The sequence below is a fragment of the Clupea harengus genome, chromosome 16 (genome assembly GCF_900700415.2).
Source record: "Clupea harengus chromosome 16, Ch_v2.0.2, whole genome shotgun sequence".
Lineage (NCBI taxonomy): Eukaryota > Metazoa > Chordata > Actinopteri > Clupeiformes > Clupeidae > Clupea > Clupea harengus.
This window is the reverse complement of record NC_045167.1, coordinates 20,720,794-20,746,030: the sequence shown is the minus strand read 5'-3', so window position 1 is coordinate 20,746,030 and position 25,237 is coordinate 20,720,794. Positions and strand designations below refer to the sequence as shown.

The window sequence follows — 25,237 nt, the reverse complement described above, 5'->3', positions numbered from 1 at the left end:
CGGGGGCAGTTCTGGAGGGCAGAAATGGTCTAGGGCACATAAAATAAATGATTATGATTATTATGACAAGCATGTACAGCGGCCTCTACACTGCACCCACTGGTATTAAAAGTGCTTTATAAATTAAATTAGCTGGATCGATAGACACGTTGGTTGATCAAATGATTGGTCAAGTGATTGGTTGATTGATCGGTCGATTGATGAAGTGATTCGTTGATTTATTCAATTTTTGGTTGATTGAACAAATAACATCAGGCATCACAGAAGACTCCCTCTCTCTCTCTCTCTGCCGTCTTTGTTTGCCAGAGGTGTTACTCAGGAAACTGAGCGCTTTGGGAGTTCAGTCATTTTTAGTAGCACTCTAATTGAATCATTCTGCCATAGCAGGTTTTGTAATTGCTTTCCTTTAGGAGAGGCGAGGGTCTGCTTTAGCCATGGCTCTTTGTTCTTGGGTGAACTGGGTCAAATAAAAATGAGGGAGATGATGAGATGAGGCCAGTATTCCAATTTTAAGCATTTTTCACAGTTCACAGTATGAGGTTGATGTAATAGGACGGGGCATTTTTGTCAAAACGTGTGGATTTATGTGCAGAAGAGGAAAGCTTAATTTGCGAGCCCAGTGCCAATATAACTCTGGCCATGTGGAGCACGCTAACTGTGGCTTGTTCTTATTCAAACGTGTTAGTATGTCTCTCTGTGTGGCTTCAGGATATCATCTCACGCGCAAATAAGTTCACCTTGATTAGTTTTCGACTGAAGCGGAGTGGGGTGGTGGAGGGAGGGAGGGATGGAGTTGTGAAATGGTCGAGGGGAGAGTGATGAGACAGAGAGGCGCCATCTTGCATACTGAACACCAACTTCCTGAGCCAGGGGGGAGGGAAATGCGTATTTCACCTACTGAGCCGAAGACGAGGGAGGGAGACCAAGACGTGTGAGAGGAAGTTCACAGAGAATCATGAGCATCCTGGGTTTCTCAGTCCTAACTGGGTATGGGGTTGGGGAGTGACTTTCATGCTCAAGCTCAGACTTGCCCAAAGCCAAATCAAACGCCTGGGAAAAAACGCTGTTTTCAAACTCCTGTTTTCCCCCCAAACTGAAATAGCTTAATAATGAGGCGAAGCTGACAGACAGTCACCCGTGGCGACACCTGTGTGGATCAGTGGAGAGACCTGCCTTTGACTCTCTGAGATTCAAGTCGATTTCCAGCATGGCCTCTGGGCTCACAAAAACAGGGTCTCTTTCTCTCTCTCTCTTACACACACACACACACACACACACACACACACACACACACACACACACACACACACACACACACACACACACACACACACACACACACACAAACAACAAAACAGAGGAGGTTTTGTGGATGCTACCCAAAACAGCACTCTGCTCTTTACTATCCTCATGTCCAGAGCCATTCTTTCAAGTTCTGAATCCCTCTGTAGAGATCATTCTCTAGAACTGAATCAGAACCTATGTCCTGAGCCACTCAGAACTTTAGAACCTGTGCCCTCAGCCACTCCATAGAGCACTGATGTCCCGAGCCACTCTTCAGAACTTGAGCCTTGAGCTACTCCATGGAACTTGTGTCCTGAACCAGCCTTTGAGAGAAAAGGCCACTGGACAGGAGGAATCCCTGTTGCAACCTGGCGCGGGGACAAGGAACATTAATTCAAGTGCTTACACGGCCAGAAAATCCTCTAGCCAGGCACATTCATCACCCCCACTGACACTTCCTCCCTTCTCCCCCACGCTGTAGTCCCAGATAGGGCAGGGAAACGATATGAGGGTCCTACTGAATGCCTAGAGTTACAAACCAATATATTTTTCTTGGTTGTGTTTTGGCTTTTTTTTTTTTTTTTTTCAATCGGAGCGCAACTTTTGCAGTGTATCCCAAATCCCGAGGCATCCAGGTTATAAAGTGCATTCAGAAAGTATTCAGACCTTCTTCACTTTTTTTTCCATTTTGTTATATTGCACCCTTAAGCTAAAATCGTTTAAATAATGTAAAAGAAATGATGTTGTTTAATAAATGATTAAAGAATGCACTGTATCTCTTGCTACTGTCACTAGAACAAAAGGACGTTTTTCACTCTCTAGGTGCTCTATGGTGGCCTATAGAGATGGATGATGTAAAGATCCAACAGCATAGGCATCAGTCTGCCTTATCATTGAACTTAACTGTGAGTGTAAACAAGTGATTTTGATCTGTCTCAAAAACGGAACTTAACACAGAACATCTGCTCTCTCTGTGTGTGTGTGTGTGTGTGTGTGTGTGTGTGTGTGTGTGTGTGTGTGTGTGGTGTGTGTGTGTGTGTTGGTGTATGTGTGTCCCTCGCAGGCGACAGTAGCAGCCTTTGCAGCGAGTGAAGGCCACTCGCACCCTCGGGTGGTGGAGCTGCCGAAGACGGAGGAGGGCCTGGGCTTCAACGTGATGGGAGGGAAAGAGCAGAACTCGCCCATCTACATCTCCCGCATCATCCCCGGGGGCGTGGCGGAGCGGCACGGGGGGCTGAAGAGAGGGGACCAGCTGCTGTCTGTCAATGGGATGGTAAGGCCGTGTGTGTGTGTGTGTGTGTGTGTGTGTGTGTGTGTGTGTGTGTGTGTGTGTGTGTGTGTGTGTGTGTGTGTGTGTGTGTGTGTGTGTGTGTGTGTGTTGTCTGTCAATGGGATGGTAAGGCCATTTCACTGGGCACGCACTTCAGTAGGAATTGTGTTATTGTAAACTTGCACGATGTTTCATGTAGAATAGATTACATACACTGCCTCTGTGTGTGTGTGATCTAAAAAGGCTTCACAATCAGTAAGCAGATACCTTCCTTGGGGATTGATCCATGAACCTATGAATATAGACACAGAGGAATGTTCCTATTTGTAGAAAGCCTTTTCAATACTGGCATAAAGACCTATCTGAAGTGTGGTATATCTTAGTCATAAAGTCTTAGTCTAAACATATGCATCAAGCTGTTAGTTGCTGATAGCTGTGCAGAAGCTTCAACACTGCATTGACAGATTCACAATCAATAATCCTAGATAAGTAGACCAAGGAGCCATCAGTTAAAGAAGCTCATCAGTGTTTTAACACTCATAGAAGTGCCATCCAGAGATGAGAGTTCACTTGATAGGACTGCATTGTGTAATTGGAAGTAGCTCTAAAAAATTCCACTGAACATCCGACGTATGTAAATGGCTTTGTTGTGAAGGGCGCTAGACTTTTTTAATGAACGTGTCACCAGCCCTAATTAGCGAGGAGGCCTCGGCGCAGCCTGCGAAAAACAATCTCTTAATAATAGTTGTCATGATGATGTGACGTTCAACAGCGAGCGGGTCAAAAACAGCAACAGGTTTTTAGCTGTCAGACAGGAAGGTGTGTCAGAATTTTTAATTCCGTCACTGCGGTACATTTATTCCACCTTTTTGTGAGCAGACGTGCAGTGAGGAAGAGTTTCATTTTTACTGAAGTAGCTGCACCATGTCTGCTGCTTTCGAACTAGCTGCTCATGTTTCATCTCCAAATACGATTATGACATGTTTTTAATTGTGAGTCCAAGAACTTTCTATTCATTTTTGTACCAGTGTTGGCATACTTTTTCTCATTTGCAAATGACTAGTAATTTCAATGCGTGTTTTGAATTAAGAATTGAGATTCTCTTACAAACACTATAATTACGTGGCCTGCCTCCTATAGGCCACTTCCCGCAGGATTAGTGTGATTTTTTTTTTTTACACTTGCTTTTTGAATTGAAATGTAAGTGTTTCATTATTTCACATTCAAAGGAGGAGTGCTAATTAAATCAAACATGAAGAATACATTAACAAATCTGTCTTGCCAGGCTTAACTGAAGACATAAGCCTTGGAAAACCGTGCAGAGACAATGAGAGACACTGAGATAATTGCATACCATTTTTTCAGAAACTTGGGGAACGTGACCAAAAAACGAGATGGGATTTTAGAATCAAAGCGGAGGGAGTTTGGAGGACTTTTCATAACAGTCATTTTTCATCCTGGGCGTGAATAGAAAACACATTAAAAACAAACAGCATTTATGGATGTGAAAAGTACAGAAAATATATACTCCTTTTTCTGTTGTTCCTCTGTTGAAGCTGATCTGTCTGTGTACCTCTTGCATCATCTATAAATGCACAGTATCTATCTGTCTGTCCATCCATCCATCCATCCATCTATCCATCCATCCCAGCATCTATGTACAGTATCTGTCTACTTGCCTTACCTATCTATATACACTATATCTATATCTGTTTCTATGTCTCTGTCTATTTACCTTCCCTATCTATCTACACTATATCTATCTACACGTGTTCCTCCTCAGAGTGTAGAAGGGGAGCACCATGAGAAGGCGGTGGAGCTGCTGAAAGCTGCCAAGGACACGGTGAAGCTGGTGGTGCGCTACACGCCCAAGGTCCTGGAGGAGATGGAGGCACGCTTCGAGAAGCTGCGCACCGCCCGCCGACGGCAACAGCAGCAGCTGCTCATCCAGCAGCATCAGCAGCAGAACCAGTCCGCGCAGCAGAACCACATGTCGTAGGTGAGGCTTTTCATTGCTTTAAGGGGTCACCCGGTGGGAAGAACATGGGAGCATGTTAAACCGGGCTGGCCAACGCGACACGACCTACACCGGCAGAGGGGCAAGAAGGGTGGGCATCAGGTCTCACCCCCACACACACACACACACACACACACACACACACACACACACACACACACTCTTGGTTTGGCTTTAGCTGAGCTTGAGGTGCTCGAGCCAAGAGCCAAGCCACTCAAAACCAGGCTGAACCATGCCAAGCTGTGGGCGGGGGGGTGTGTGGTTGCATCAAGGGTGTCGTGCGGGCATCAGTGCCACCGCTTGGCATCAGCTGTGCATGAGATGACCATCGCAATTGCCTGGCACGGTTTGGATCTGATCTCCACGCTGCAGACTCCGCTGTCATACCCTGCACATCAGAATGCCCATTGTGTGTGGGCAAAGGCAGCCCTTTGTGCCCGAACCGGCTGGCACTGTGTGTGGAGGGAGGTCATGCATGACTGGACTTGTGTGTGTGTGTGTGTGTGTGTGTGTGTGTGTGTGTGTGTGTGGAGGGAGGTCATGCATGACTGGGCCTTCCACTCACTGTCAACCCGTCTCCTTCACCGGCCGTGAGGAAGACCGAGGAGCGTCATTTCAAACCTTTATGTCCTCACAATGTTATGTTTCGCATGGTGTGTGTGTGTGTGTGTGTGTGTGTGTCTGTGTGTGAATATCTGTTGCCTTTTCCAATAAGAACCCAGTTTCCAAACAGCTTCAAGCATTGGTAAATAATACACCGAGTATTATTTCTGATCATCTCTGTCTGATTGATGACAATGATCACTACACAATGAAGCCTTTTCAGAAACTATACGTAGATAAAGCTGAAAACATGACGGTCAATAGATCTGCAGCGTTTCAGTATTCGTCACAAATCTCTATTCTAGTCCTGTATGGCTAATTCATATTACATCACAGTGCATTGCCTAGATGCTCTGCTCTTGCCTGGCAGTTCTATCAGTTATTCATATTCTCCAGATTGCAGAGCATGATCTTCTGGCCTGTTGTTTCTGAAGGGACTTGTTCCGTTCTGTTTTTTAACTTGCTCGACTGACCCAGCAATGCAGAGTCACCATTATACTTGTGAGGGTGTGTGTCTGTGTGTGTGTGTGTGTGTATGTCTGTGTGTGTGTGTATGTCTGTGTGTCTGTGTGTGTGTGTGTATGTGTGTGTGTCTGTGTGTGTGGGTTTGTGTGTGTCTGTGTGTGTGTGTGTGTGTGTGTGTGTGTGTGTGTGTGTGTATGTCTGTCTCTGTGTGTGTGTGTCTGTGAGGGTGGTGAATTATTTATTTTGCAATAAGGAAAAAAAAAATGGCGCTCCTTCACTTCTGAGACCGTGAGTGTAGAAAAGTTTCAGAGCGAGCTAATCGCTGGAGCGATGCGACTCACCTAGGACATCTAAGGCATTTGAATCCATCGCATCCTGCCACTGAAACATCAGCTATGAGAAGTCATATTGCGTAACGCACTTACTTCATTAAATCATCTCACTTCAATTAATACTTTGCGATGATTTCAAAAAATGGCTATGCCCAGCTTATGGTGCTGCATAGACAGTTCAAAGTGATCTCACTTGGAATAAAAAAAAAAAATACTCATTACTATATTTAGCAGATTGGCTACCCCTCTTTTGTTCTTCAAGAGCTCTATCGCCACGTTATTGCAATTATGAACCATTGAGAAGTACACTGAAGTTGTTACTGTGTGTGTGTGTGTGTGTGTGTGTGTGTGTGTGTGTGTGTGTGCACGTGTATGTGTATGTGTGTGCGCATGTGTGTGTATGTATGCGCACAGGGAAAACAGACCACAAATATTCATTCAGGAAAAATGATCAGATATATAGTACATGGGCTGGACTTCCCCCACACGGTAGAGAAATGGATCAATCAGATGCCTCATTCCACAGTGTTGTAATTACAAAGCTATTGAGGGGAATGTAATTAACCGCTTTGAGCTTGCCTACTGAACAGGCCACGGTTCATCTTGCTAATGGTGCACATAGCACACCCCACTCTGCTGACTGCAAAATCTACACTCAAGGTTTTCCCACATTTTTTTATATTTTTTAAGAGAGAGAGAAAAAGTAACAGAAACCACATCATCCCCACAAATGAGGCTACACTTCCTAATCCTTTCAGTGAGTTATAAAGCAGAACTGTATTAAATATAGTCCCTGGCACGCGGGATCTCGGAGCGTACATCACTCTGGTATTATCAGCTTGGCACAGTCACAGGGGCCTCTCCTCTCCTCTCCTCTCTTCTCCTCTCCTCTCCTCTCCTCTCCTCTCTTCTCCTCCCCTCCCCTCTCTCCTCTCCTCTCCTCTCCTCTCCTCTCCTCTCCTCTCCTCTCTTCTCTTCTCTTCTCTTCTCTTCTCTTCTCTTCTCCTCTCCTCTCCTCACTCGTGGCTAAGCTGCTGAGCGACACTGACAGGGTGAGAAACAGGCTTGTGTACAGGAACAGGACAAGGACTGAGGAGAAGAGGAGGGGGGTTGAGGGGGATCTGGTTTCGCCGTTGGCATGTTTTGTACTGTGTGCCATGCGGGGGGAGGGTTGGGGGTGAATGCCCCAGAATGAATGCCACCGGATTGGGTGATATCTGGGCACCGATGGGAGAGGCATCGGATCTGGTGAAATCTGGGTACACACATGACAGGCATCTATGGGGGATTTGGGTAGATGGGTACAGCTTCTCCTCACATAACTGCGGTTAGGGGATTTAGAGGGATCAAGTGTGTGGAAACGATCAATGCCATATCAGTTAAAATAATGCCCTCGAAGAGTTACTGGAAGAGGAAGGACAGAAACAGTCACGATTTCTGTGTAGCTCAACTGGCAGAACAAGGTACTGATAACACCAAGGTTATAAGTTCATTTCCCAGAGGCAAAAGACCACGTAAGACCTTTCAGGCAGCGGCAATGTTAGCAAACATCAAGTGTTGCTCTCAGATTTTGTCCTGCGCCTCTTTTCGACAGGTTGTTCCAGAAGAAGAAGTAGTGGACCTTCAACAGCAGCTCCAGAGGCCCCGTCACTCAACCATCAGAGGAGGCGATCAACAGCCAACCCGGCGGACTAACAGCGTTTTTTGGCCAATGAAGACTTGCCCTCATTTCAGTGTACTCTACCGACAGATGTTCAAGAAGTGAAAAAAAAATCCGTGGTGTGTGTCCTGTTATACACTGGTGCTTCGAGAAATGTGTGCAGCAACGTAAGAAGCAAGATAGCACTATATTGGTCTTTTAGAATCGTTGCTCTTGAGTTGCCCTCTGATAGTTCTAAGTTCTGGCCCTTTTATGAGAAGGTTCTGTCTCGTAGTTTGTGATACTTGTATTCCTTTGTCCTCTATCTCTTGGTTTTTTGACCCCCATTGTGTTGACCGAGTTGATTTTCTTCTCCTTTGTATTTTTTGCCACAGCTTTATATGGTGACATTTTTAACACTTCTTCTACTGGTGCTTGTTGTCTGTGTGAATGAGCATTGCTTTTATTTTTTTCGAGTCAAATGTGTCTTAATTTGGATAAATGTGAGCTCTTTTTTACCTTCTATACTGTAGCAAGAAATATTTTGTATGAGGAAAACTAAACTCTCGTAGATTTAGCAATAACACGCCTCAGTTTATTTGACACGTCCTTGTGGAGGTTATGGTTATGGGGGAAAGCCGAGCTAAATGACACCAGAGTTAAATTATACTGTATCTTATGCACTGTGTGACATAAGCTAGCTGCAACCAGAAATGAGGTCATTTGCACATCACAGTTTATTACAGTGCAGTCATTGTGATTACTGCATAATTGATTGTGTATTGAATTGACAACCCGGAGGACATATAGTGAACAATGTTAACTACCAGTGATAATACGGATGTCATTACTGCAATTTTGTGAATGTGACAGACATATTTCCATCTGGAAACAGTCAGAAAGTTATTTAAGTGAAATTTGCATAGAAATATTATTTAACCATTGATGTGAGTAAATAAGGACAAATGGAATGTGAAAAAAATGATATATCTATTAAGGAAAGGAAATTTTAAGGTGATATTTATTGTTATTTTTGAATATTTCTATTTTATAGTTTATTATATGTCTAGAGTTTTATTCTTCGGTCAATGTATCATCAAAGTACATGTGATTTTGTAAAAGATGCAAAAGGTTATTCATACCATTGAGTTACATTTGATTCACCATATAAGGAGACATTTTATTCAGTCAGCTGTTCAATGCCACCTTTTGACAATCATTGTTCCAAGCCAAGCATTTCTATATACTTTTTTTCTTACCAACAGGGGGCCACTCTCTCAGAACATCCTCATACCGTAACAAACATCTGTTAGAATAGCTAAGCTAATTGCTAAGTAGTCTGATTAATATTTGTGTCCTAATACAACCAAACACATAGATCTAGATAAGGGATAGAAACCGATGAACAAACACTAACTGAAGTAGTAATGTATCTGTATTTTTCTGACAATATTCCAGTAGACAGATTTTTGTTGACCAGTTAGCGCCCCACTGATGTCGTAAGACTAGCTCCTCTGGGGAGGCCACTCAACCAACTGACCCACCATGTGCAATGTGCCACTCTGATAGAGAGTCCATACCAAGCTGTGACAGTGTTCTCTCTCCCTCTGTTCATATCCGCAGTCAACCTGGATTTTAACTTGTTCCTTTTGTAAGAAATGTTTGCCCATTTTCTTAACAATGACTTGCATTTTTGGGGCTGAATATACTGTAGATACTTATTATATAGAAATATTACAAAAAAAGACAAAACATTGCCAAGTCATATGCAATTGTTATACATATTATATTTGTATAAATAAATATATGTGTGTGTCTAAAGCCATTATTCTCCCATTTAATATCACATATCTGACCTCAATCACATTGTTTGTGATTCTCCTCTATCTTAAGAATGCTGTTAGCAATTCAAGCGGTCATCTTTAGTCTCAGCCATGATTGTTCATATCCTCTTTTCTCACAAAATAACTGGCATATCACAGTGTGATTTGGTTAATCACAGACAGACAATGCTGATATTAGTTGCTGATTAGAAGAGTCAACAGAGACATTTTTTTTCTCTCAAAGCATCTCTCTTCACAACAGCCATCAGAACATAAAGCCACATTTATTTTAAAAAACATATCACTTGCAGTAGCTTTCATTACAAGTGGCCAGACAGACAGTGACACAGCAGTCTACAAGCCATTACATTCTCTGAAAACTCTGCCGTGCTCTTTTCTCTCACCCTCCTGAGCAGGTCAGGGGTCGTTCGCTTCTGTGGCGGTGGAAGATGTTTTCTCACATTGAAATGTGCCCGCTCCCATCACGCGTTTAATCGTGCAGATATAAAGCCAATTGGCGATGTGAAGTCAATAGAGGAGGCAGACAGTGAGACTAATGCCTGTGTGCTCCGGCCCATGATGAATGGTGCTGTAGAGACTATATGCAGCTGCAGCAGCAACTGAGTGTGAATTTGGACAAAATCAGGAACCAGTCTTGGAAAACAGTGGGTACTGCATTACGGACATGATCATTAATAGGGCAATAAAGATGCTCTTTCCAGTAAGGTTATGCTGTTATGGTGGTATGTATGCCGCTGGTGTGCCTTTTACTGTGTAGCCAATTCAGTTTCCACAGAACAAGTTCTGGTACAGTAAGTGGACTATCTATGTGCCTGAATTTACAGTGTTCTCTTTTGGAAGATATAATCTACTAAAACATAACCCAAATGAAGGCCTAATATAGATCACTAGTGCATTATTACATGTTGTCAATATAAACTGGCTTGCCCAATGCTAAGCACAGCTATTATTTAAGCATCGCAGACAGCAACGCCAGCCTTCAAGTCAGACCTTCATTATGCATGCAGACGTAGGTATTAAGAGTCAGAATAGATTGACGATGAGTGTGACGGAGTGCCGTCACTACACATGAGTATGTGCTCTGACTGTCATACCTATGTGCCTGGCTCTTTGGCGTTAGGGTCAGAGTGCAGGGTTGGCACCCTGTAGACCCGAGTTCAAGTCTGGGTGGGGTGACTATGCTCTCCCTTCGCTACAATGATGTAAAGACAAAGTGAAGGATATTTATTGACATAAACCTTCCTCATAGTTGCTCTGGGAGTTGCCTGGCGATGTTGTACATAGAAAAAAGGTAACCTTAAAAACTCTATACAGCCCTGTTTAGATGTTTAACAAAACATGATTAATCTCTTTGCTTCTTGTATTTTAGTTAACAGTTTGCAGATTAGGCCTACATGAATTAAAGAGAGCCTTTGAAATGACAGTTTGTAGTTTACAGTCTATGATTTTAGAATGTGGTGAACTGTGATTTGGAAGTCCACTAAAAACGTGTGCTCCAGTGAAAGAAAATGTGATGCTTTAAACATATAAAGAGTGCAATGTTCTGAGCATCTGAGTTCATGAACTCGCCATTTTACCTGTTTCCTTGACAACACACGCAAGAAGGGCACTTGCTCGGAGGAGACGAATGCACTTTAAGAGCAGAGCAGACTTACACTTTAAGAGCAGAGCGTTCCTCTGATTCCGTGTGTTTTCCACTCAGTTCAAATGACCATACCTTTGAGTCTTCAGTTTAAGTCAGATATAGGCCCACACACACATTTGTGGGATAGTTTTACCGTGCTAAATTGAGCCACAACGGCCTATCTCCACAAATCAGAAAGGTACGCTCACATTTTTTGGTGGATGTAGACTACCAGACACACTATTGCCCTCTAGCGGCTACAACGTTTTACAACAGCATGCTCCTGTACCCAGTCTAGGATTTTTGCATCAGAGGTTGAAAAAAATGACCTTACCTTTAGTCTTTACAAAATGGCGTGTGTTCAAGCTATGGCTAATTCTGTGAAAATAATTAAAAAAAATATGTCTATAGGTTATTGCACCAACTTGTCATATATTTACACATTCGGTTATACAGATTTGTTTTTTTTTGTTATGCCGTCTGATGTCACTGACTTGGTGCGTGAATTATTTCTGCGTCATGTCCAACGTTTAGCCACGGAAAATTACTCCATGAGGAGAGTCTGGCGAAATGCCTTAGTTATAGGTTCAACTGAAATAGAGTCTCAGACTCTCATGTTTGCTATGCCAACACAACCCATCGTTATGTCAGATTTCTAAAAATGTCACATTGTTTATATCTCACAAACGTTTGGCCATGCTGTTAAGAAAAGCCTACATGGTTATGCTAAGAATACGATGTATTAACCTGTAGTAGAAAATGCCTGCTTTGTAATACGAGACATTAATTAGTAGTTAAGTCCTATTTTTCTCACAACGTGGTGAGATGAGACAGAAAAAAGGAAAGGAGGAAATCATCTAAAAAGAATGTGTTTGTGTAACGTAGATCAAAAGTGTATTATAGGCTTAGTTATTGACATTAATTAGTAGTTAAGTCCTATTCTTCTCACAAAGTCTTGAGGCAAGACAGAAAAAAAGAAAGGGGTGTGTTAAAAAGAGTGTGTTAGTGTGAGAGAGAGGTGATGGAACTCTGACGAAGTGTCAGCACCAGCCATTTGTTCAAAACAATAGATTTTCTGGGTGTTGATGATGTGCAACATTTGTTACTAAAGCAAACAGTTCTATAAAGTTCTCTCTCCCTCTCACACAGACTACACACACACTCACACACACACACACACACACACACACATACATACTCACACATATATACACACACACACACATGTATACACACACACTTACACACATACACACTTACACACATACACACGCACACATACACACACTCACACACTCACACACACACACACTCACACACACATACTGTACATACTCATACATATACACGCACTCTCACACACACACATATACACACACACACACTTACACACATACACACACACGCACTCATACACACACTCACACATACACACACTTTTCCTCACCTCCTTTTCCCACAGCACAATTCAAAAGGACAGATGGTAAAGAAGTTGGCATGAGAAATGGTTGTTAGTGAGGATACTTATTTGAGACTATGAGCTTTGCATAAGAATAATAGAAACAAGTTTTTTATTCCCCAATGTCATCATGAAAGGAATTAATGCAATTATATAAATACAAATGATTTATAGTTAACAATAGGTGAATGCAAGAAAAGGCATTTCGCCATGCTCAATTAAATATGATACATTTGATACAAAAAATGAATACAAATTATTGTCATTTAAAATACATATTTACAATTCTATGTACATGGTGAAGATTAATGAGGGTAGATAAGTGAAGACCTATTGCTCAACCTTTAGTATTTGCTGTGGTTTTTAAGATGTGTTTTTCAGTAATAGTGTTCTTGTGACGCAGGCTTCTTTCACTGCTCTTCTTTAAGTTCATTGCTCTTTGTGGATGTTCAAACTTTCTTTCTTCCTCCGTGATTCTAATACCATGACTATTTTAGTCACATACAAAACCCTTCTGAAAATGAATCTCTCCACGTGGACGGGCGGCGCGGTTATGTCCATGATGTTTGGCAGGCTGTCCGACTGCAAGCTGAGACTCCGGAGCCTATGCCCCCAGGTTCAGCCATGCCCCCCCCCCCCCCCTTCACACACACACACACACACACACACACACGCACGCAGTTCTCCCCTCTTCACAGCACGTGGTAGACCGGCCTGGTGTTGGAGGTCGGGGTGTCTGGGGTGGCAGGGGAGGAGTCGGAGCTGGAGGGCGAGAGGGTAACCATATCCCTCACGCCAAGAGGGCCGGCGGGGGCCACAGAAGACAGCCGGTCCACAATGCTGGACAGGCACTGCAGACTGGACGTGGCGGGGATCCTGCCCACTGCAGCTACTGTGCGGGAGCAAGGGAGAGAGAGAGAGGAAAGGTCAGTGATCGCTGATGAAGTGGTAGACATGAGCAGCATCTTAGAGAACTCGAAAGAGTACTCTGATAAAGTAGGAGGGAGAGAAAGAGAGTAAGAGAGAGAGGGAGTATGGGAGTATGGGAGAGAGGAAGAAAGAGGGAGAGAGAAACAGATAGTAGAGAGAAAGATGAGGAGGAAGAGAACTCTTCTCAAACTGAAATAGACAGAGACAGAAACAAATATATGGAGGAGTGCTTATCTGTTGAAAACTCTTACCGTTTTGTGTCTCATAGCTGTATGTGTTTCCATAAGTTGTTTTGATCTGAGTCCACACTGGACTGTTGCAGTCCATCTAAATCAAAACAAAGAAACAGATCAGATACAAGCCCATTACTAAACACAGTACAGTGGAGCTACACATGAAATATCAACAGCAGGCACAAACACTATCTATTCTTGTCATTAAAACAGGAACTAGCAAGCGAGCAGCCCCAGTGTGAGTGAGCGAGCACATATTTAGTAGTCCCACACTTTTCTCAGACACCCCAAGGTTCAAGCCTCCAGGCCCCGCCGTGAAAATGCGGACCTCCTAGCGTGTCCAATCGATTTGAGCAGTGGAAGCCACACCAGTTTGTGCAAGATGACACTTTCTGCGAGTAAATCTGCAGAAAATCCTGGCACCAGTAGAGTACATGCAGTCAGGAAGGAATGCACCACAACGCTGGCCGTGCTGCCAGCCTCGACCAAGGTGGATTTTCCAGAGTTTATTAGGCCATAAAGTGTCCAGTGGTGGGAAAGTCATTACAATATCCGCCATCCCCACGCAGACTGGGCCGTGTTTTTGTAAATTAATCTCCTCTGGGCGAACCTTATGAGAACAAGGTCCCAGACCAAATGTTTAAGCTTGTTTACAGCAAATGTGTTCGGTAAAACAAATGCTGTGCTACTTATTTCCTAATCCATTTTAAATGACCAGTTGAAATAATCTTGTAAACACTGCAAACTCTGGGTTAAACACAACCCCCCCCCCCCCCCCCCAAATATTTCAAATGCAAAAGACAGGCATCCCATGTCTGAAATGTTTGGTTGAGTTGCACTGAAAATCAACGCTTCAAAGTGGTCCACCAACATGAGAGATGGTGATGAGGCTATGGGTCCAAACAGATAAAGAAGCGAGCTAAAGGCTTGAAGTAAGGCAATATCTTGGCACATAAAGAGAGACAGATGTTGTCAGCGATTAGTTCTGCCCATGCTGGGGGAGAGGGAGAGCTGAGTCAGGGGTGAAGAGCTCAGGTAAAGCTGCTCAGCAGAACCCAGTGGAAAAGGCCACAGATCAGAGGCGACTGGCAGACACAGGGTCAGAAGCACACTTAAGAGGGGTTTTCTGTCTGGCGCGAAAGGGCAATGAAAATTACGGCTGAACACATTTCTTACAGTCCAATACAAATATCAATTAAAATATCAGTTTGCCGCTGCAAATTGGAAATGCATACAGCTGGTAAATGCATAGGATGTCACTCTCCCCTAATCATATCACTGTGTGTTCATAATATCAGCTTGGCAACACGGCAGTTTGAATATTTTAGGCCAACAACACTTTAAATACTACTCGTTAAATGAAGCACTAAGAGGAAAACATGGACCCCACACACACAAATCCAACACAGGAACAAATGTGGGGACTCCGTCAGCAGCCAAGCTGTGAGCGGGCGAGGGGGGCTCAGTGAACGGAACAAAGAGGGCAGAGCCTCTCCGCGGGCCGGACGAGGTTTTGGAGAGGCGTTGAGAGACACTCACCATGCCGTCGGAGCAGCTGGATAAGGGGCTGGACGGCTCCGAGCCGCTCTCCCCGGTCCCGCCGCCGGAGCCTCCGCTGGGCAGGCCGTAGTAGCACTCCACCTGCTCGTGCAGCAGGTCCTGGAGGCTCTCGATGTAGTGGATGGCGTTGCGCAGGATCTCCACCTTGGGCAGCCGCTGGCTGGGGTTGGCCGAGGTGCAGCGGCGCAGGGCCTCGAAGGCGTGGTTGACCTTCTTGAGGCGGCGGCGCTCGCGCATAGTGGCGGCCCGACGCCGGTCCACCGTGCTGTTCTTGCGCTTGCACGCCTTGCAGGCCCACTGGAGGCAGTGGCCCGACTGGTGGGGCCCGCCGCCGGGGAGCCGGACGTGCTCGTCCTCCTCCGAACCGGCCAGCTCGCCGCCGGGCCCAAAGTCCAAACCCTCGGGCGAGGAGGCACAAGCGCTGTCGTAGAACACCTGGGACGAGGAGAAGGCGTCCATGTCGGCTGGGCTGCTGTGGCTAGAGCGTTAGAGGAAGAGGAAGCTGGCTGCTGGGCTGCTGGGCTGCTGGACTCGGCGTGGTTGGGTCAAAAGGGAATGAGGAGCCTGGTAGAGGAAGCCTAGGGAAGAGGGCTGCTCCAGTGTGAGTGAGTGATGTGAGGGGGCTGGAGCTCTAGGGCCCTCACCTCTCCTATATATGCCACTGTGTGGATCCCAGGGCCCACATTGGCCAGCTCTAATTACCATGGCCCTTCTGGCCCCAGCCTAGGGTGAGCTCAACTCTCCGCCCTGCCTTCTCAACCCCCCACCCCACCCCACCCCAACACCCACCACCCCCCTAGAAACACCCTGCAGAGTTTCCCACATCTGTTGGCTTGCTGTTTCACACACACACTGCAATGGGGTTCTACACTCAAACTGGTATCTTTATTTACACATTTTATTTGACATTGTCTTTATACATACATCTGCATATAATTTACATGATTAAAACGTATACAAGATGGCACATTGGACCACACTCTTTTAATGACTATTACTAATTCTGAAACAAGCAAAAGACAATATGTGAAAAAAGAGCCCCTGAAGCATTGTGACTGGACTGTAATGAATGGAATCACATCTTCCTGTTTGTTACACCTATCACTACAATTATTTGAGAATGTAAAACGTCTTTGTTAACGGTTAACATAGGGCTGGTTTGAAGCTTTTTGTCTTTGGCCAACTGACAATCTGTTGCATACATCTTAACAACATCTAAGGGAGATGCCATCAGTTTACTTTTGAGGCAAAAAATGCATGGAGTTGCTCTACGTTTTAAGGGGTTGCAGACTAATTTTACGGCTGAGACAAATAGCGTTACAGATGCGTGCCAGCTGCAAGGATAGGTGTAACATTTCATACATGGCACATTGACGACGGTGTGATGACTCCTCCAATAGGCTCTAACTGATCATTGAAGGTGTCAAGAGGAAGGGTGTTCGTGTTTGTTAAAGGTCATTAGTCCGTTATGAAAAAGTTAACAACTCGGCGACAAATGTAGGCTATCCTCGACTGAAACGGCTTCTTAGCAAATTATTTACATTTATTAAAGACATAGACAAAAGACTGTGAAAGAAATTGTAAGTCATTGTAACAGTTTGCCCTGATAATGTATCATTATCATTTACCATTACCATTTAATACCAAAAAAACGCTTTTTTTCTCTCCATCAATAAACAGTATTAATTAACTCGAGTCAAAGATAAACCGCTTTGAAAGTTTGTGTTCTTATGTGAGGTCATTCCTACGCGTTCTGTGTTGACAGCTTACATGGATACAATACGGATATTTCACACAACGTGTTAAAACGTTTGGCATCTGCAACTCTGGGAACATAGCGCACCTAAGAAAACACCCAGGATACCTGACGCTGAATGACCGTGGTAGTTTGCATTGCGCACAGCTGAAGAAGACATTGCTGGGGCGCTGGTCCTCCCAAGCTGTCGTAATGATCAAAGGCAATTAGCTGTGAACAACACAAGCAACTAGAAAACCTGCCCGCACTCGATAATTGAACCCCTTCAAAAAGACTGCTCAAGCACTATGTCATCACTGCGTGTACATCATTCACTGCCGTACCTCCACTGAATGCGCTAAGCCGTCTTGGGTATGGCGGACCGAGTTGCCTCCCTTGGGAATTTGACACAGTTTGTTTTCCCTCACTTCTGAAGTGTTATTATCACGGGTCAGGACCTGTGTTAAGTGCAGGAAAGCAATAGATCTCCGTAAGTTATATTCTCCTTGATAGTACAACCTTTTGGATACCTTCACATCTAAGGACATCATTATCCGTACCATTCACCTAACAAAGATGATGGTCTCAAAATTGTTATACACACAAAGTAGGCCTAGCCTACATATAAATGTGAAATATAGCAATACATGTGAAATCGAATAGGTAAACATGAATCTTAGGGAACAGTTTGAAGTGGCTGGGTAACATCATTATTGGTGGTCTACAAGAATTTGAAATTGTATTGTGTTTATGAAAATATTTAGATTTAAAATAAAAAATAGTGAATAACAGTGTATTGTTATTTATGTAGCCTAACATTCCTGTGCAACTTTATTCCAGTCTGCCCAAGACACTGGCAACCTTGTTTCCGCACCAAATGAGTAGATAGGATCATATCACATGATCAGATGGTTTGACTGGCAACAGCACTTGTCTGGCAACGAATAAGAGCATGCTGCCAACTACAAAGTTGTGGGGAATCATTTAGTAGCAGGATATTCTAGGAAACGGCAATAAATCACAGTCTCCATTTTCCTTTACATTTTTCTTTTCATCGGGCTTAACTACTTAGATGGCTGTTTTTCTCTCCCAAACTCAGAACCTCTTTGGTGAATTTGTTGTGGGGATTTCTGACTTTTTCAGGCAGAAACGTATTGAATACCCCAATGTGTGTTCTCATTTTATTTACTTCTATCAGCAAATTTAAAACCTGTTTATTTTCAGTATTTTTGGAAATCAACATTTTAAAGTCTCTTGAACTGAAAGTTGACAAATTCTCAGTGAAGATACATCAAAAGGTACCCAGATGATCAGACCAGATGTCTACACATGGTAATTGGTCATTTCGCCCGCTTGAAAGGATTCCTGTTGACTTAGACCGAAGGAGAGATATGGGTGCACATAAGACCCCAAAATAAACAGTAAATCTGCAGGCTGATTGAATTCATGGCTTGAAAGGGTTTGGAGAAGTGTTGAATTGGGAACTCAAAGCCATTATCTCACACAGATTTTTACTGGTCAGAGCCCATTAAAAGAACATTCTAGAAAGAGATATCCCCTTTCAGTCTGGAGTCTGGAAGGGAAGAGAAGACGGTCTTCTTTGAAGTGCACTGCTCACAATATGATATACCTTATCGGAAACCACACAGCCATGTACAGAATGCTCACGGAATAACTCCCCAGAAAGAGAGGAACTGTGCGACCATTGTGGTTTTATGGTTTTTGTTATAAGCATAAGAAGTGGAGTGGCATCGCGGCATGAGTATGTTTGTGTGTGTGTGTGTTTGTGTGTGTGTGTGTGTTTGTTAACAGAAATGATTTGTTTTGAACTCCAACTGTAATAACCCAAAATACCATTTCCCATTTCCGGTCCAAAAGAAATGTAAAATGAGATTACTTCTGCCTTCACTGTCACCCTTCACCTGGGCTCATGCATTTTAAATATGTCCTTTTGTCAGTCTGGTGTTCACTGAACAAGCACTGAAGAAGATTCATCTAAAGTTTATTTGTATGGAACTGTTTTGAACACCACCTCCCCAGAGCTCTTACAAGAACCATTACACATTCAGTATTTCAAGCGCAATGCAGTTTCTGTTCACACTCTGAAATGCTCCCACAGCCCTGAGGTATACTTGGACATAGTCTGAAATGAATTGTCATCTAAATGATTTGTGTTGGCATGAGGCCTGAATGATTGGTTTGATGTGGCACAGGGATATGTGTGTGTGTGTGTGTAGAGATGAGTGTGTGTGTGTGTGTGTGTAGAGATGAGTGTGTGTGTGTGTTGTGTGTGTGTGTGTGTGTGTGTGTGTGTGTGTGTGTGTGTGTGTGTGTGTGTGTGTGTGTGTGTGTGTGTGTGTGTGTGTGTGTGTGTGTGTGTGTGTGTGTGTAGTGTGAGTGTGTTTGGGTGTCAGGGTGAGGGATGGGTCAGACAGAGGGGTCAGGGCAGGCAGCGTGTGTCAAGCCAAGATATCTGAGAGTGGACAGACAACATTCTCTGCAAGACGATGCAAACACAACAGTGCACCGAGCCACACACACACATATACATGCCCAGTCGCCCGATATGAACCTCAGTGGCCCCTAAACACACACACACACACAGCCCCCATGGTCCTCTTCTGTAGTTGTCAAATGAGATGTTAGACATTCTGAGAAATAGGAATAGAACCAGTGAGTGCTGTCTTAAAGCCTGGGGTGGGAAAGTCATTATGATCTTTAATCATGCGAATGGCACAGGTTTCATGATGGGGCTTTACACCATTTTCTCCTGACCAAGTTTCCATCTCCTGATCAGGAGATAAAAAAGACACTGTGGCTGTAGGGGTGACTAAATTTACTGTGGCGGGCCAGGGCCACTCCATACCAGCTGGAACAAAGCAGAACTGCCAAGAAGGCTATTTCGGGGCCAGGATTTTATGGCTTTTTAATACTCGTAAATCTGAAGGAACTGGTGGCTTGGAGCAGAAGGCTAACCCAATCAGTGGTCCTTGGCCAACACAACAGGTTACTGAGGGCATTAGGGCTTTTAAATACTGATAGGTGCATGGTTGATAAGCCAGGAATAAATTAATTTCTTACATGAGGCATGGGAAATCACGGTTATAGTGAAATCACGGTAAACAGTTCTGAGATACTTTGGCCAAAGCAGTAAAAGGCAGCAAATATTTTTTTTTTAAATGTCCCTATAGCAAATCGCCTATCCAAGTATCTGAAAGTATACCAAAAGTGTCTTAATAATAATTTTGGAACCAATTACATGGGAAAGTGTTGCATGATAAGTTAATTATTGAATGTGACAAGTTAATCAGCTATGTGACTACAATCTTTGAAAAAATAAAACCACGTAGCTGATATAAATGTTATAAACAGACAAAGACAGTTGTCAGGGTCTGACACTTTGGCAATTTATTGTCTATTAATTTTTTGGATTTGCTGTATAAATAAAAAATAAATTAAACATTGTCCTTAAAATATAAAATATTTACACTTTTCAAGCTTACCTTTAAAAACAATACATAGTGACACTTTTTATGTCAAAAATAACATTCCAAAAGCCTGGAATATCAGTTCGGAAATTCTGGTCGGAGAAATTCAGTGAACCTAAAATATAAAAATCATCAGATTTTGAAAAAAAAAAACGACATGGAAAAAATTGAAATAACTGTTCATTTTCCCGAGACATCTTCAGTGAAATTGTTTTTCGTCTCTTCTTTTGAAATACTGTCAACAATTGAAGAAAGGCGCCGAAGGCTACTTGATCCGGAAGAATCAACAGCATTGCCTGAAAGAGTTAAAGGAAAGTACAGGGGTCAGGGTTTTAAAGAGATGACAGTAGCCTACTATTTTATTCCAATCTACCTTTGCCAAACACATCACCAACCTTCTCTATGACTCGTCATTGGCGCATTGGAATGCTCGCTGTCGCTGTTCTGCCATTTCTGACAGGTCTTTTCCCAATGATGCTCACTGCAGGTCATCTAAATACACAGACACATTGGCTTCAACAACTAACTCTAAATTTGTGTTACAGTAGGTTATCGTCCCTTTTAATTTTATGGTATGTAACACTTAGAATGATGTACAATTATTGCCTGGATGAAGTGTCAATAATGACTAACAGCACACGTGCACCATGGAGCGCTGTGTTCCAGATTCTTACATGCTCTTTGATATTATAAGTATACGGGTCGTTTCCCAACGTTTTCTCCTGCTCATCCAATGTATGCAACAGATCCTGCAATTTCTCAATGTAGGTTATGGCGCTGCGTAAAATCTCAACTTTGGGCAAGCGTTGATTGGGATTGGCCACTGTCTTTTTCTTTAATGCCTCAAATGCTTCGTTGATTTTCTTAAGCCGCCTTCTCTCACGTAGTGTGGCCGCTTTACGTCTGTCTGTCGGGGCAGCCTTTCTTTTACAAATCTTGCAAGCCCAAATGAGACATTGTCCCTCACAATGCGGCTGGAGCCGCGGCGGCATTAAAACGTGCTCCTCTTCACTGCTATCATCTCCGTTTTCCGACGGTACTTGGTCTTGTGCCGGCGACAACGGGCTGTCATTCCCTGGGTACAGAGGTGACACTCCGGCCATTTCCAAGTGTTGCAGCGATCCATGGTCTCCGTCGAGGTAGCGCAACTCGTTGAAAAAATAAGTGTTGGTCTCGAAAAGGTCCATCATATTGTTGTAACATGGGGCAGCTAGTGTTTTGACAGGAGGACTCTGTCCATGGCATTTAAATAGCCCAGTGACACAAGTTCCACGGCTTAAATATAGAATGTGAAACTCTATCCTACACTTAGCTGTCGCAGTGCATCAAACTTTTTTTCAATGGGTCTTTACTATCACTGGAGTTTGTGTAGAAAATAAATGCGCATTAACACCTCTCAATGAAAGTTGAAACGTCACTTCAAACTTATGACAGGTGCTTTCAATATCTGTTTCACACTGAAATGGCAACATACTGTATCTTTGGCGCTGCTTCTCAGCTTGCGCGTCCACTGTCAGTTTTGATCTACGGGGCCTGTGTTGGAAACTCTACACACGTATTCGTCCTTTAACTGTTTTTTAAAACATCTGGAAATATTTCAAATCACACATCTCATATACAAATTATAGTAAAATAAATAATGAAGGTGTAGGCATAGCCAACATGTATGGATTAAAATGACCTAGGGTGAACAATTAACCAGAGTTGTTAGCTCCCTTAGAACTCATATTTCCACACCTCTTGTAACTTAACTTATTCCATTTTTGGAAATCAAGCCTTCCTTGCTTATGATGAAAACACAAGCTGTTGCAGTAGTTGTAGCTGGTGACATCTCCCGTCATAAATAGACAGGAATGTGCACTGTCAAAACGACTTTGAAAACTTGCGCATGTGTGGCAGAAATAGCCACAAGGCTCATTCATCTTATATTCATAAAATAGATGAAAGGCTTCTTTGAGGTGTTGTGTGGCCATTGGCATCTTTCACATGGTCTCCTGTGAATGTTTTTACTGTGGGATGCAAGTTGTTGAGCGTACTTGTCTGGTGTTGCTTACCAGGAAGTTATCTGGCAATACAAAAGTGTCTCTTTATATTAGATTCCATATTAACACCTATGTATAATTTTTAAACAATCAGACAAGAAAAACATATTTATGTAGTGTATGTTACTGAATGTTAGGTTTCTTAACTACATCTAATAAGTACATCATATATAGGTATGGAATAGTTTTGTCAGTCGGAAATTCAGTCTGTCAGTCTGGACATCATGGAGCTGGCTATATAATCTGTTGCTTTTGTGATGTAGGCGATGGTCAGTCTGTGCTCTTCTGTTGTGTAGTCCGAAGGGCTGGAGCTCCTGTTACAGTGGCTAGTACCCTGAGCGGGTACTCTGGGCTACTTTCTTGACAAGTCTCAAACTCAAGACGAGCGTCTCCAAGACAGCTCACCAGTGCTATCACTGACACTGACAGGCCTTTTGTGACACGGACACCACTACACCCATGATGATGTGCCCTGTCACTCACAATGGAAAAAAAATCCCAGCTGAAGGTTACTTTAACACAGAGAGCAGTGTGCACTCCTCACTACCCCCACCCCAACCCCCCAGCGCCTGTAAATCCCACACCGGAGCTGTCTGTGAGCGTGGTTGTGAAGGGACCGTTCCTAATCATGGGGGTTTCATTGATAATTCCCAAATACTCCTGGGCCCGGGCAGCTGGATCCGCGGTCGGGGGACGCTTTACACCACCTCCGGCCTGGCCTCTGCTCAGTGTTCTTATTCGGTCTGCCCCGGAACCCCCCCCCCCCCCCCCCCCCCCCCTCCACACAAACCCCCCCCCACACACACACACACACAGACACATACACACACACACACACACAGACACACACACACACACACACATACACACACCCGCCTTCACACGACCACAGGGATTGACCACAGACGTGGAGTGCCTTTCAAACAGACAGTGCCCGTACGCTGGTAATGTGAGTGAGGGAGTGAGTGAATGGATGGATGGGTGGATGAACAAGAGCATGACCAACTGGACGTGTGTATTTGTGTGTGTGTGTGTGTGTGTGTGTGTGTGTGTCTGTCTGTCTTATGTGTGTGTGTGTAAAAAATATTGAATAATTAAATTCTTTTATATTTGCTTTGTATATGCAACAAAAGTGATTTTAAATAAAACTGCTATCTTCTGAAACACAATTAAAAAGAGTACATTCTTATGATTTCCAATAAAGATTCATTTCAACCCTTTCAATTATCATCAATCAATCCTTGACGTGGATCCAAGATCCATTATTTAAATGCTGGTATCCAAGATTCACCATTTAAATGACGATGTCCAGAATTCACCATTTAAATGACGATATCCCTTAAATTAGCAAGTGAATAAGATCCAATACCTAATCTCCTGAGGCACGTCGTGCCCAAGCCCTGTCCTCCTCCTCCTCCTCCTCCTCCTCCCCTCACAGGCCCACTGCACCTCGTGCCAGAGTCGATAAATCTCCCTGCGCGTCAAGGGGCTGACGCTTCAGCTGTCAGAGGGAATCATGGAGCGCCCTGCCAAGAAACATGAAGTGCTGGCCGCAGCGCTCCACAGCGCACCCATGCCATCGCCCACTGAAGCCGGAGCAAATCCACCCGGAATTCTGGGATAGCCACGCGAGCGACAGGGGCTGATGAACTCTCGGGAGGCTGTAAGCCACACCAAACCACAGATGACAGGAAACTCGAGTCAATTCATTTGAAATTACATTAAGAGCATTGCCACTGTTGCTCTTACCCGTCATTGCTTCCAGATGACACTAAGACCTCTATATACCCATGTCACCGTTTTTCGCAAGCCCAATGGAAAAGCATATATAGGGCATGGTCTTAATGATGGGGGGGATAATTTGTTAACTAATGACGATGTATGTAATTTACTTTCGTCCTCAGATAACCCTCTCTGCTCTGGTGTTCCCACATTAGCTATGTATATTTCAGGAAGCAAAGTCATGTTCATGGAATAAGAATTCATGGAATTCATAGAGAGACATACTTTTGAGCCGAGTAATTCTCAAGCACATTGGTTGGCTGTTTCTTCGATAATACACACAACACACACACTCTGAACTCTGAACTCAGAACTCAGTCTTTTTTCTTGGCTGGACAGCACAAGTGACCTTACATGTTGTGATTTTGTCAGTGTCCCCGTGCCCGTGTCCTTCCCTTACGTAATGACGCCAATGAGCCCAGTATTAGTGTCCTCGGAGAGCGCAGATAGGAGGTAGCGTTAGCGCAGGGCTATAAATACACATGACAATACCCTGAGCCAGGCACACGCATTCCAGCTAATGTGAAAATTTACAAGCTATCTGAACTGGGGTCGGTGGCTGACTAAGGTGAAGATTTTCCACTACTGCTTTGACACTCTCTCTTTCACCTTGCCTCTATCTCTCTCTGTTAATTTCTACCTCTCTTTTTAAATCCCTCTCTCCCTTTCCCCTATCTCCTTTTTCTCTTTCTCAGTTGTTCTCCCTCTCTCTGTTTCTGTCTACCTTTCTTTTTTAAATTCCTCTCTCCCTTATTCTTTTTCTTCTCTCCTTCACCATTCACATCTCTCTCTCTCTCTCTCTCTGTTTGTTACTCGTCGGTCAAGGCATTAACAAGACATTTTCACAGGGTGTCAGGCAGGGGTGGAGAGGGTGGAGAGGGTGGAGAGGGGGTACTGAGAGCGACAGTGCTGACACCAGGGTCATAAACA

The 25,237-nt window shown here is 43.8% G+C and overlaps 3 protein-coding genes across 3 annotated transcripts in view; 1 reads left to right on the top strand and 2 right to left on the bottom strand.

Annotated features, from left to right (window-relative positions):
• Positions 1-9,435, top strand: part of lin7a (lin-7 homolog A (C. elegans)) — a 32,502-nt gene extending 23,067 nt beyond the window's left edge. The window contains exons 4-6 of the mRNA XM_012841348.3: positions 2,348-2,557; positions 4,338-4,553; positions 7,566-9,435. Of these exons, the coding sequence (XP_012696802.1) occupies positions 2,348-2,557; positions 4,338-4,553 (426 nt within the window). The 3' untranslated portion in view covers positions 7,566-9,435. The remainder of the gene's footprint in view (positions 1-2,347; positions 2,558-4,337; positions 4,554-7,565) is intronic.
• Positions 9,436-13,225: 3,790 nt separating this feature from the next.
• Positions 13,226-15,719, bottom strand: myf5 (myogenic factor 5). Its single transcript, XM_012841358.3, has 3 exons — positions 15,240-15,719; positions 13,719-13,794; positions 13,226-13,429 (listed from the first exon to the last, which is right to left on the bottom strand). Exons 1-3 carry the CDS (start codon positions 15,717-15,719, stop codon positions 13,230-13,232), a joined length of 756 nt encoding a protein of 251 aa, XP_012696812.1. The 3' UTR covers positions 13,226-13,229.
• A 3,653-nt stretch (positions 15,720-19,372) lies between these two features.
• Positions 19,373-21,697, bottom strand: myf6 (myogenic factor 6). The gene is made up of 3 exons (XM_012841355.3): positions 21,158-21,697; positions 20,879-20,975; positions 19,373-20,779 (listed from the first exon to the last, which is right to left on the bottom strand). Exons 1-3 carry the CDS (start codon positions 21,671-21,673, stop codon positions 20,664-20,666), a joined length of 729 nt encoding a protein of 242 aa, XP_012696809.1. The 5' UTR covers positions 21,674-21,697; the 3' UTR covers positions 19,373-20,663.
• Positions 21,698-25,237: the final 3,540 nt, after the last annotated feature.